Consider the following 13,261-nt stretch of genomic DNA (forward strand, 5'->3'; position numbering starts at 1 on the left):
CTATACATCTATATGCCAGTACATTAGCCTGTGTACTGATAGTACACAGGCAGTTGTTAGGGCAGTTGCGGGTGACACTCCGCCTCCGGCCGACCCGAAAATCACGGCCGTGCGCATTAGGCCTTAAACATAACCTAAATCTAAATGGCTTGACACTCCTGACAAAAAAACAACGAAAAACCATACGATACAAAGCATTTCGATCAGCTATCACCGGGTACCAGCAAAATACAAGAGCTTAAAGAGGCTCTGTCACCAGATTTTGCAACCACTATCTGCTATTGCAGCAGATAGGCGCTGCAATGTAGATTACAGTAACGTTTTTATTTTTTAAAAACGAGCATTTTTGGCCAAGTTATGACCATTTTTGTAATTATGCAAATGAGGCTTGCAAAAGTCCAAGTGGGTGTGTTTAAAAGTAAAAGTCCAAGTGGGCGTGTATTATGTGCGTACATCGGGGCGTTTTTAATACTTTTACTAGCTGGGCGCTGTGAAGAGAAGTAACATCCTCTTCTCTTCAGAACGCCCAGCTTCTGACAGTGCAGATCTGTGACGTCACTCACAGGTCCTGCATCGTGACGGCCACATCGGCAGCAGAGGCTACAGTTGATTCTGCAGCAGTATCAGCGTTTGCAGGTAAGTCGATCTTACCTGCAAACGCTGATGCTGCTGCAGAATCAACTGTAGCCTCTGGTGCCGATGTGGCCGTCACGATGCAGGACCTGTGAGTGACGTCACAGATCTGCACTGTCAGAAGCTGGGCGTTCTGAAGAGAAGAGGATGTTACTTCTCTTCAGAGCGCTCAGCTAGTGAAAGTATTAAAAACGCCCCGATGTACGCACATAATACACGCCCACTTGGACTTTTACTTTTAAACACACCCACTTGGACTTTTGCAAGCCTCATTTGCATAATTACAAAAATGGTCATAACTTGGCCAAAAATGCTCGTTTTTAAAAAATAAAAACGTTACTGTAATCTACATTGCAGCGCCTATCTGCTGCAATAGCAGATAGGGGTTGCAAAATCTGGTGACACAGCCTCTTTAATTTATATTCTCCAGGTATTATTAATTCAATAGTAGTTCAATTTACCTGGAACTACTATTATCACTGTTCCAGTTAGGTTTGTCTTCATCTTCAGATGTTGCACCACTTGCTGCCACCGCCTCACTTTCAGCATCTACTTCCTAAAAAAAACAACAAAAAAAAAAAACAGATCACAGTAACAAAACAAAAAGCTGTTTTTTTTGTGTAAAGAAATATAAATAAACCGCATCAAATCTGAATGTTGCCATGTGTTCATGTGCATTTCCTCCACATTTACAGGACATGCTTATGTTAAAGGAACAGTGTCGCCACAAATTTTTTTTTTATATCAGTTTGATGTTAGTGTTTTATTAAAAACGTTTGTATTTATTTGTGTGTTTGTGTGTTACTTTTACACTTTTTCTTCCCTATGGGGGCTGCCATTTTTTTTTCCATTTCTGTATGTGTCGATTAACGACACATACAGACATGGAATACGGCAGCTCCAGTCCCATAGGGACTGCGAACGGGGCCCGTTCCATCCACTATGGTGTATGCCGTCTGTGTGGGAACGGCGCATGCGCCGCTCCCACACAGTCCAATTTGAAATGTGCACCGTCCGGCGCCATTTTCCTGTGTACCGGAAGTCGCGGCCGGACAGTAAGATTACTACTTACGGTCTCGGGTTCCGGACTTGTGCACATGGAGCAGCGGCAGCAGACGGAGCGGACGGTCCGGTGGGAGCGGCGGCGACTGGAGCAGGTAAGTGATTTCTATGTATGTTCGTGTTTTACTGTGTGTTTACTAGTGTATGTAAACCTACTACACTGTGTGTTAGCTCAAAAAATGGCGACACAGTGTAGGAGGTTTGACCGTTCAATCCCTTCGTTTCTCCCGGCACTAGCCAGGATAAAGGAGGGGGGGGGGGGATTCTGAGAGCTCACTAGAGCGAGGGATTTTTTTCCCAATTTTGCAGAATAAAGCAATGTGATTGCTTTACCACATGCAATGCTGCAATTTTGGGAATTGCTCCATCTAGTGACCAGCAATGGGAAATATTATAAATTGAATCCAATTTATAATATTTCCTGACTCGTGAAAAAAATAAAAAACATTAGAACAATGTTTAATCATTTATACACTAATTGTTTAACTAAAAAAAAAAATACATTTTTTGCTAACAACACATTCCCTTTAACTATTCTGTGTTTTCTATGTAAGTCCCGAAGGGGTAGAACTAACTGCGCAATGATTGATTAGAGATTGACGCTTTATACATAAAGGGCGAAGATCACCAAGTGCTATACTCACAAACCAATAACCAAGCACTCAAAAAGTAAGGTTTATGGGGCATTCGGTTTATATTATAGTAAAGGTACTAGGTACAATAGAATACCAATTGATGTACAAAAATCTTACATCTGATGAGCCAATTTCCTTCTCTATGTCTTCTGAAGGTCCAGCTTGTTCTTCTAGGGTAGCCCTTGTTCGATAGTTGTGCTGTCCGGATTGCTGCCTTCTTGCATCTCCAGGATCTAACAATGGCTCAGGAGAATGGGTCTGTAGCAAATAATTAAAAAATTAATTGAAAACATGCTCTTTTACTGTTAATTTGACCTCAAAAGAGAGCATTGCAGCGTAACTTTTTTTTTTTGTAAATTCTTTATTTTTTGTATTAATGGGTGGGATAGTAAGTAACTTTTTTTTTATTCCATCGAGAAAGCCGTAATTGGGCTTGTTTTGTGCGGGACGAGCTGTATTTTTCAATTGAATCATTTATGGGTGCATAAAATATATTAACTTTCATTAACTTTATTTTAGGAAAGAATTGAAAATAAGAAGCTCTTCTAGCATTGTTTTTCATGTTATAAACTTACGCCATTCACTATGCGGCATAAATAACCTCTTCCCTTTATTCTATGGGTCGGCACGATTATGGGGATACCAAATATGTAAAGGTTTTAGGATTTATTAAGTTTGCAAAATAAAAAACCCTTTAGCCACGCCTCTTTGTTAGCAAAGCCTTTTTCCCTGAAAGCACGATGCTACTGTCCAGAAAACAGCAAGTGACCGAAGGTCATGTGACACGACCGTCCATCAGCAGCCTTCATTGAAAAACACTGTGCATGCGCTTGTGTCCTGGACATCCAGAACCTATGCAACTGCAGATAAAAGCTTGGTAGTAAGGCGACCAAATACTCAACTGTGGTTGCGCAGGTCCCAGATGTCGAGTAAAATAGTGCATGCGCAGTGTGCGTTTCAAGGGAGGGTGCTGATTGGGTGAGGACACATGACCCTCCGTCTCCGGCCATTTTCTGGACGAAAGCATCGTACTTTTAGGCAAAAAAAATCTTTGCCAACAAGGGGACGTGGCGTCACATTTGTAAATGTTATACATAAAGCAGCCAACACCCTTTAATGCTCATGCACAGTGTAAAAATAAGTAATACAGCGGCGATAGCCTGCTGAGGGCACGTTCATTACACCTGTATGTACCTTTATTTTACAGTTTCAGCTCATTTATTGGAGCAACCCACCTTTGAGCAAGAGGCTGCTTTATCTCTAACAGTGTGGTTTGAAAGGGATTTCCTTTTTTCCTCTGTTTTGTAAACATGTATTTCCTCTTCTCCTTTTGCTGTTCTCCATTCCTCCTGTTTGCTAAGGGCATAATTAGGAGAATTACATTGGCAATATGTATATTGAGTTTTGTATTAATCGGATTGAAAAAAAAACTAAAAGATGTAATACATATTCAACATTAGTCAAATTACTAAACAGCTATGTACAGCTCTCCTTCTACAACATGACAGTGAGAAGAATCATATAAAAAGTCATAGCAGACGATTACCTGGCTACGCCGGGTGGAAGCTCTGGGACCACTACTCTACGACTCCAAGCTACAAGGTCACGTTCAGTAGCCATTTCACTTCTTGGGGCATTACTGTGCATCTGTCGAACACCCTCAATTTGACCACTGCGTCGCAAGCCAATATTTGGTGGAGAATGAACTTCAGAAGTGGAACTCACTGAAGCTGTGAAGTATAAATTAGGCACAATCAGAATGTAACCTTACTTTTTGACAGATTTGTTTTGAAATATCTGAAACATTCATTTAACCCCTTAAGGACACGGACAAATTTGGCCTTGAAGGCTCATTATATTTTTTATTCGATGTAGCTGAACGAAACGCTTTCCCTGGGGGACAAGTTGTACCAAAAAAGTACATTTGCATTATCGTTTAATTTATAAAAAAAATATTTTGGCAAGAACGCAGGAAAAAAAAAAAACCCGTTCCTCTGCGGGTCTATATTTTTTAATTTAATGTACTGGCATATTTCTATATGCCAGTAGATTAGCCTATTTACCTAAATCGCTTCACAGGGATTTCCTGTGACAAGATCAATTTTCCCTTTAAATGCAGTGATCAGATTTGATCGCGGTACTCAAAGTGTTAGCGACAGAGGTTTCTCTTCCCGATGCTGTTAGAGTAGGGCTGCGGATGTAAATTACAGCCATTACCCTGCTCCTGATCGCACACTTGCTGGGCCCGCGTGATCAGCATGACATCTATGCTCATCATAACACGGCAACTTCAAGCCGCCCAGTTACAACAACTACTATAGAGGGCATCTACTTAAAGAGGTTGTTCAGTCCTAAAAAATAAAAATTATGATGGGTTGGGGTCCAACTCCTGGCACCTCCACAGATTAGCTGTTTGAAGGGGCCGCAGTGCTCCTATGAGCGCCGATTCCCCTTAATTTAACTTTATTGCTCACACTATGAATCGCCAATACACTTGTAGTGGCGGTTCAGTGAATTACAGCCTTTTCCCATTCACTTCAATGAAAGAAGGATGGAATACTGTGAACCGCCGCTACTTGCGTGTCGGCGATTCACAGGAAATGAAGGGGTAGCAGCACAATATGAATGCTGCTGCAGTTGGACGCTGACGATCAGATATCGATGGACTATCCTGGGGTTCGGGGTTTAGGCTCAATGCACACGATGCGTATTATGTGCCGTTTTGCCGCGCGGATTTGCGTGCAGCAAATTCGCAGTGTAATACAGTAGCAGCATAGTCAATGAGATTCCAGGAAATCTCATGTACACACTGCAGTATTTTTCGGGAAGGAAATTGACCAGCGGTGCGTTTTTTAGAATATGCAGAATGTCAATTTATCTTACAATTCGCAAACGGAAACGCATCTGCCTCGTGCTGTGGAAAACCGCACGAAAACCTGCAGCATGAAATTTCACGTGCAGTGCAGAGTTTTAATATGCAGCTTGTCAATTGTATTTGCGTAAACGCTGCTTATTTGTTGCGGGTTTTTCCCATTGAAAACTTCTAGTAGATAAAAATCTGTCCGTGGTCAGGTGACTTACACACAGGTGCTGGGATCGTTAGAAGACACCGCTCTGGTACAAATACTGTAATGAGCCAAGCACCTGTGTGACCATCACATGACCATGGACAGAATTTTATCCACCGAAAGTAAAAAAAAAATCAATGTTCCTACTGAAAAACAAGCCGAGATCTTGAAAACGAATGAATTAATACAGAAAGTATTAAAAATTGCATATTTATTAATAATGCAAAAAACTTTATTTGCTGAAATCGGACAATATATTTATTATAATGCTATATACACGAAACGTTCAGCAAATACATCTAATATACAAATAGAAGATAAGAGTGGCTAACCTGTGATACAAGCAATGGGGATAGCCGAATGCAATGTTTCAATTCAAACCCCCGCCCCCTCCCCAAAAAAAAGAATCGTACAAATAAATCCACTCTCTGGGGTTCTCTACAGTTGTCTAAAATGTTATATGAGAGGTAATTAACATTACAATTTTTGTAAAAATAAAGGACTTTGATATGTTTGTATCAACAGTTTATCTGAAACAAAGAAAAATAATAAAATACAAAGTAAGGGCCTGGCAGCTTTCAGTTTTTCCGACGGAATCAATAGCGCAGTCGCCTGCGCAATTGATTCCGTCATTAAAACGGAAACCTGACGGAATGGTGACGAACAGAAACCATTAGCAATGTTTCCGTCACCATTAATATTAATGCTGACGGAAACGGAAGCTGTGGTTTCTGTTTGACTTTGTGGTTTCCCGACGGAAACCTCCGAGGGAACCCCGGAACGGAAAGCCAACGCTGATGTGAACAGGCCCTAATAAAAATACAAGTCCATACATATATCGACAATGCAATATAATATCAAATGTAACGGTTTCATTTTAAAATTTACTAATGATATTCCACGCAGTTATAATCCATGTATGCCAGGACATCGACACATAAAAATAATTAAATGGTAACTACCGCACAAAAAAAAGGACAAGAATTGACCTTGTAAAAAAATAAAAAACACAACAACATCCACAGGGCCCACGCCAGTTGTTTAACCCCTAGACGCACCAGGACGCAACTGTATGTCCTGGTGGCCAGTGTCTTAGCGCACCAGGATGTACAGTTACTGCGCGGTTCCCGATGCACACGGTCTGTGACAGTGTGCACCGAGAATCGGGAGGTCAGTTGTCTCTTGACACTCCACTCTCGTCGGCCAGCGGTCCTTTGGCGCAGATTTCGGCAATTAACCCCTTAAATGCGGTGATAGATTGTGATCGCCGCATTTTATGGGGTTTGTAGTACATTGGCAGACCGGTTTGGCGATGGTTGGCATGGCAACCAGAGGCCAAAAATGGCCTCCGCGTGCCATGTACAGAGGCTTTTTGGCTTCCTGTCAAAGTGACAGAAAGTCCACTGTTGCCGATCAGCGAGTCATCGCTGCTACTTTTGGCAACTCCTTAAATGCGGCGATCTATTGCGTGTTTGTAGCACATCGGCAGCCCCCATACAATCATGGGGGTTGCCGATGATAGTCATGGCAACCGGAGGCCAGACAACGGCTTCCAGGTCTAGCATGTACGGAAGCCTATAGGGACCAGCCTCTGGCTGGTCCTCATAGGCTTACTGTCCACTGACAGTTGGAACACATTACACTACGTAGGTAGTAGCGATCAGTGTTGAAGGAAAAAAACCTTTTTATTATAGGAAAAAAAAGTAAATGTTAAAAAATAAACGCACACATATTTAGTATCACCGCGTTTGTAACGACCCAAACTATAAATCTATGTTATTTTTCCCGCACGGTGAACCCCGTAAAAAAACAAAACGAAAACCAATGCTAGAATCACAATTTTTTTGTCACCACCCATCCCAAAATATAGAATAAAAGTGATCAAAAAGTCGCATGTACCCCAAAATAGTACCAATAAAATCTACAAGTTCCCGCAAAAAACAAGCCCTTACACAACACAAATAAGAAAAAAAAAAAAAAGTTATTGCTCTCACAATATGTTGACACCAAAAATAAATTTTAGAAAAGTGATTTTATTGTGCAAACGCTGCAAAGCAAAAAAAAATGTTTACCATATACATATGGTATCACTGTAATTGGACCGACGCTCAGAATAAAGTAAAATTTTATTTATAGCGCACGGTGAACGCCGTACGAAATAAAAAATGTAAACCACCAAATTTGAAGTTTTTTGGTCACCTTAGCTCTAAAGAAGATGTAATAAAAAGTGATCAAAAAGTTGTATGTACCAAAAAATGGTACCAATAAAAACTACAGCTCGTACTGCCCAAAACAAGCCCTCAACACTCAATCGACCAAAAAATGTAAAAGTTCCGGCTCTCAGAATATGTTGATACAAAACAAATTTTTTTATTTTTTTTAACAAAGTTTTTTTTTCTCCTTGTAAAAGTAGTAAAATATAAAAAAAAACACTATATTAATTTGGCATCACCGTAAGCGTTTTGAGACGTAAAAATAAATAAGAGTTGTCAATTTTATTTTGCGGTGAAAGCGGTAAAATCGAAACCCCAAAAACAATGGAGGAATCGCAGTTTCCAATTTCACCCTGCAAATAATATAAAAATTTTACATAGTGTCAATAGAAACTACAACTCCTCCCACAAAAAATAAGCCCTCACACCACTCGATAGACTAAAAAATAAAAAAAATTATGGCTCTTGGAATGCAGGGAACGAAAAACGGAAGCAAGCAAAAAAAAATTAAAAAAAATGGATAAGTCCTGAAAGGGTTAATTAAATATAAAAAAATAATATCCCTTGTGAAAATTCAAAAAAAATTTAACATTTTAGTGGACAAAATTCCACTAACTTCTACAAAAAACCTGTTGGTTCAAAATGCTAACTATACCCCCAGAAAAAAATTCCTTGAGGGGTGTAGTTTTCAAAATGGGGTCACTTTTGGGGGGTTTCCACTGTTTTGGTCCCCACAGGGCTTTGCACACGCGACATGGCACAGAAAACCATTCCAGCAAAACCTGTGCTCCAAAATTCAAATGGCGCTTCTTCCCTTCTGAGCCCTGCTGTGTGTCCAAACAACAGTTTATTACCACATACGGGGTATTTCCATAAATCGGGAGAATATGCTTTACAAATTTTGGGGAGCTTTTTAATCTTTATTCCTTGTAAAAATTAAGAAAGGTCTAAGCTTTTTCTGAAAAAGTAGATTTTCATTTTCACAGACTAATTCCAATAAATTTAGCACTAAACCTGTGTGGTCAAAATGCTAACTATACCCCTGGATAAATTCCTTGAGGGGTGGTTTCCCAAATGGGATCACTTTTGGGGGGTTTCCACTGTTTTGGCCCCACAAGACCTCTTCAAGCCTGACACGGTGCCTAAAATATATTCTAAAAAAAAAGGGAGGCCTCAAAATTCTCGAGGTGCTCCTTTGCTTCTGAGGCCGGTGTTTCAGTCCATTACCACATTGGGGCCACATGTGGGATATTTCTAAAAACTGCAGAATCTGGGAAATATTGAGTTGCGTTTCTCTGATAAAACCTTCTGTGTTACAGAAAAAAAGTGTATTACAAATGAATTTAAAACAAAAAAACAAAACATGAAATTTGTAAATTTCCTCTCTACTTTGTTTTATTTCCTGAGAAACGCCTAAAGGGTTAAAGAGGCTCTGTCACCAGATTTTCAAACCCCTATCTCCTATTGCAGCAGATTGGCGCTGCAATGTAGATTACAGTAACGTTTTTTTTTTCTTTCAAAAACTAGCATTTTTGGCCAAGTTATGACCATTTTTATATTTATGCAAATGAGCCTTTCTTATGTCCAACTGGGCGTGTATTGTGTGTGTACATCTGGGCGTTTTTACTTGTTTTACTAGCTGGGCGTTGTGAATAGAAGTGTATGATACTGACGAATCAGCATCATCCACTTCTCTTCGTTACCACCCAGCTTCTGGCAGTGCACAGACACACAGCGTGATCTCGCGAGATCACGCTGTGACGTCATTCACTTCCTCCCACAGGAACTTCATCGCGTCGGATGAGCGAGGACACGCTGTGTGACTGAACTGCCAGAAGCTGGGTGGTAACGAAGAGAAGTGGATGATGCTGATTCGTCAGCATCATACACTTCTATTCACAACGCCCAGCTAGTAAAACAAGTAAAAACGCCCAGATGTACACACACAATACACGCCCAGTTGGACATAAGAAAGGCTAATTTGCATAAAAATAGTCATAACTTGGCCAAAAATGCTCGTTTTAAAAAAAAACCAAAAACAAAACGTTACTGTTATCTACATTGCAGCGCCGATAGGGGTTTGAAAATCTGGTGACAGAGCCTTTTTAAGGGGTTAGTTGCCAAAAGCAGCGGCGATGGTCCGCTGTCCGGCGAGACTGATCTGACAGCTGTCTGGGACAGCTGTCAGCGCGGGCCTGTCCCGGTGTTTACACAGAGTGACAGTTTGAAATACTGACGAAAATGAACGTCATGGTGCGGGAACTAGCAGCCGACCATGACATTTATGTTCGTCATCGGTCGTGAAAGGGTTAATCCTCTCGGACCAATAGTTCCGCAGTGTGCTTTCTTACTCAGAAGTCCAATCTTGTGGCAGAAAGTGTAGATGGTAAGTGCGTATCAGTGGTAGTTTGCTCACCAGGGTGGCACCTTTTTTTTAGATGTGAATATGTTGTTTTTTGCCGTCTGGGCCTTTAGGAGGTTTTTCAACAATGGCAGCAACAAACATTCTTGTATACGAAAAGAGGTGCCACCTGGGTGAGCAAACTACCACTGATAACGTTTTCAATAGGAGGTTAGAGTCAACAGACATTGCCTCTAGCCGTGCGAGGACGTTTATCTGAATCTGCAGCGGCTGGAGGCGATGCCTGTTGACTCCTCCTTTGCTCTGATGAAGGACCTGTGGGACGCTGTGCAGTGAAACAAGCTAAACATGAATGAAGAGAAGTGTATGACGCTGATTGGTCATACACTCCTCTGCACAACGCCCACTGGGTAAAAAGTTAAAAAACGCCCAGTTGGTCATTAAGAACTAATTAGCATAAATCTAAAATTGTTCACAACTTGCTAAAAAATGATCGTTTTTCAAAATAAAAACCACGGTTGTTATCTACATTACAGCGCCGATCAAATTAGGTCGGAGATAAACTGGTGACAAAGCCTCTTTAATTTAACATTTGTCGTGGTTACCTCTGGCTGAACGGTTGCTGTGGTACCCAGTATCAGGATTTATCCTCTGGTCTTGCTCCTGCTGCAGACGTTGGATCAAGCTATCCAAGGGACTCACTTCATTATCGGTCTGTTGACTTAGAACTTGATTCAGGCCTATGTATAGTAGTATAGTTTTATATCAAAGAAAAGTACATACAAAACGATAACTAAGTTTCACAAAATTTCTTAAAGGCTACGTACAACCTTTAAGGGCTTTTTAAAAAAAATAATAATTAGATAAGTTACACAAAACAGTTTCTATACAAGTTATTTTATAATTTTTTTTAGATACAGCGGTTCTGTATTCTCTATGCAGAACAACTGTATCTAGCAGCAATTACTGTTCCCGTCAGGTCCGTGGACCCGACGGGCTCAGCTACAGCGGGTCCTGCGTGTCTCTGACACGCAGGATCCACCTGTAAAGTACCACATCTAAGGTCATAATTTAGATGTGATTGATTCAGTGTCAGCGGGTCCTGCGTGTCTCGGACACGCAGGATCTGCCTGTTATGAGGCAGGTCCGCAGGACTGAATGATTCAGTGAACAGTGAACGATACAGCTGCTCTGCATATAGAATACAGAACAGCTGTATCTCAAAAACTAACATTTTTTTTAATAAGAACCAATTAGAAAGTTACACTAAACACAAAAGGGCTAGAAACTTTCTAAATGCTGTTTTGAATACTTTGAGGTGCAGTTTTTAAAATGGGGTGACATAGGGGGGTTTCTAATACATTAAATTAATATATATATGGTTTCTAATATACAAGGCCCTCAAAGCCACTTCACAACTGAACTGGTGCCTGAAAAAACAGCCTTTTGAAACGTTCTTGAAAATGTGAGAAATTGCTGCTAAAGTTCTAAGCCTCGTAACTTCCTGGAAAAGAAAAAAACTTTCAAAAAACAATGCCAACATAAAGTAGACCTATGTGATATGTGAACTAGTAAGGCCTCATGCACACGACCGTAGCCATGTGCACGGCCGTGATTTTCAGGTCGGCCGGCAGCTGACTGTCAGCCGCCTGCAAATTGCGGGACCACGCACATGGCTGCGGCCATTATTTTCAATGAGCCCGGACCGCAGGAGACGGCCATAATAAGACATGTCCGTTCTTTCTGCGGGGTGGGCTCCCGGGCCATGCACGGCCCGTAAAAACTACGGTCGTGTGCATGGCCCAATAGAAATGAATGGGGCCGCAATTCTCCCGTGGATTTTCGGGGGAATTGCGGCCGCAAAAGCACGTTAGCGTGAATGGGGCCTAACTATTTTGTGTGGTTTTACTATCTGTTTTACAAGTAGATAAAAATAAAAATTTAAAATGCACATTTTTGCAAATGTTCTAAACATTTTAGTATTTTTCACAAATCAACACTAAGTTAGTGGTAAAATTTGGTTGATACATTCAAAGTAGAATGTGTCATGAGGAAACAATCTCAGAATCCCTTGAAAAAATAAAAGCATTCCCAAGTTATCACAAACTGACATGTCAGATTTGAAAAAAATGGTCTGGTCCATTAAGCCAAAACAGGCTGTGTCCTTAAAGAGGCTCTGTCACCAGATTTTGCAGCCCCTATCTGCTATTGCAGCAGATCGGCGCTACAATGTAGATTACAGTAACGTTTTTATTTTAAAAAAAACGAGCATTTTTGGCCAAGTTATGACCATTTTTGTAGTTATGCAAATGAGGCTTGCAAAAGTCCAAGTGGGTGTGTTTAAAAGTAAAAGTCCAAGTGGGCGTGTATTATGTGCGTACATCGGGGCGTGTTTACTACTTTTACTAGCTGGGCGCTCTGACGAGAAATATCATCCACGTCTCTTCAGAATGCCCAGCTTCTGCCAGATCACGCTGTGACGTCACTCACAGGTCCTGCATCGTGTCAGACGAGCGAGGACACATCGGCACCAGAGACTACAGTTGATTCTGCAGCAGCATCAGCGTTTGCAGGTAAGTAGGTACATCGATTTACCTGCTAAACCCGATGCTGCTGCAGAATCAACTGAAGCCTCTGGTGCCGATGTGTCCTCGCTCGTCTGACACGATGCAGGACCTGTGAGTGACGTCACAGCGTGATCTGGCAGAAGCTGGGCGTTCTGAAGAGAAGTGGATGATACTTCTCGTCAGAGCGCCCAGCTAGTAAAAGTATTAAAAACGGCCCGATGTACGCACATAATACACACCCACTTGGACTTTTACTTTTAAACACACCCACTTGGACTTTTGCAAGCCTCATTTGCATAACTACAAAAATGGTCATAACTTGGCCAAAAATGCTTTTTTTTAAAAAATAAAAACGTTACTGTAATCTACATTGCAGCGCCGATCTGCTGCAATAGCAGATAGGGGCTGCAAAATCTGGTGACAGAGCCTCTTTAAAGAGAACCTTTCACCTCCCCATCCATGTGCAGCATGTAATGGGGAGGGCTGCACAAACCCTGGGGGCACGTTACTTTTTTTTTCTACCTCCCTCCGTTCTTTGGATATCGGTGCCGTTATATTTGGTGCCGGATAATTAAATAAGCCCCTGAACTGTCAACGGGGCGTGTACTGACAAGGCGGCGTGTTACTATGGTTGTGACACTGTCCAATCAGATATGGACAGTATTACAGCAAGGGCGAGGACAGAGAGTGTGCGCGAGCGCTCTCACTCTTCAGCTTTCAA

At 41.3% G+C, this 13,261-nt stretch overlaps 1 protein-coding gene across 4 annotated transcripts in view; it reads right to left on the minus strand.

The window, feature by feature from the left end:
* The window catches only part of PHIP (PHIP subunit of CUL4-Ring ligase complex), a 199,317-nt gene that overhangs the window by 88,144 nt on the left and 97,912 nt on the right, over positions 1–13,261 (minus strand). For all 4 annotated transcript variants that reach the window (XM_075862053.1, XM_075862052.1, XM_075862051.1 and 1 more), the window contains exons 18-22: positions 10,579–10,713; positions 3,877–4,060; positions 3,566–3,686; positions 2,448–2,588; positions 1,095–1,189 (exon numbers count right to left, since the gene is read on the minus strand). In XM_075862053.1, coding sequence (XP_075718168.1) covers positions 1,095–1,189; positions 2,448–2,588; positions 3,566–3,686; positions 3,877–4,060; positions 10,579–10,713 — 676 coding nt within the window. The remainder of the gene's footprint in view (positions 1–1,094; positions 1,190–2,447; positions 2,589–3,565; positions 3,687–3,876; positions 4,061–10,578; positions 10,714–13,261) is intronic.

The sequence above is a fragment of the Rhinoderma darwinii genome, chromosome 4, assembly GCF_050947455.1.
Source record: "Rhinoderma darwinii isolate aRhiDar2 chromosome 4, aRhiDar2.hap1, whole genome shotgun sequence".
In the NCBI taxonomy this organism is placed as follows: domain Eukaryota; kingdom Metazoa; phylum Chordata; class Amphibia; order Anura; family Rhinodermatidae; genus Rhinoderma; species Rhinoderma darwinii.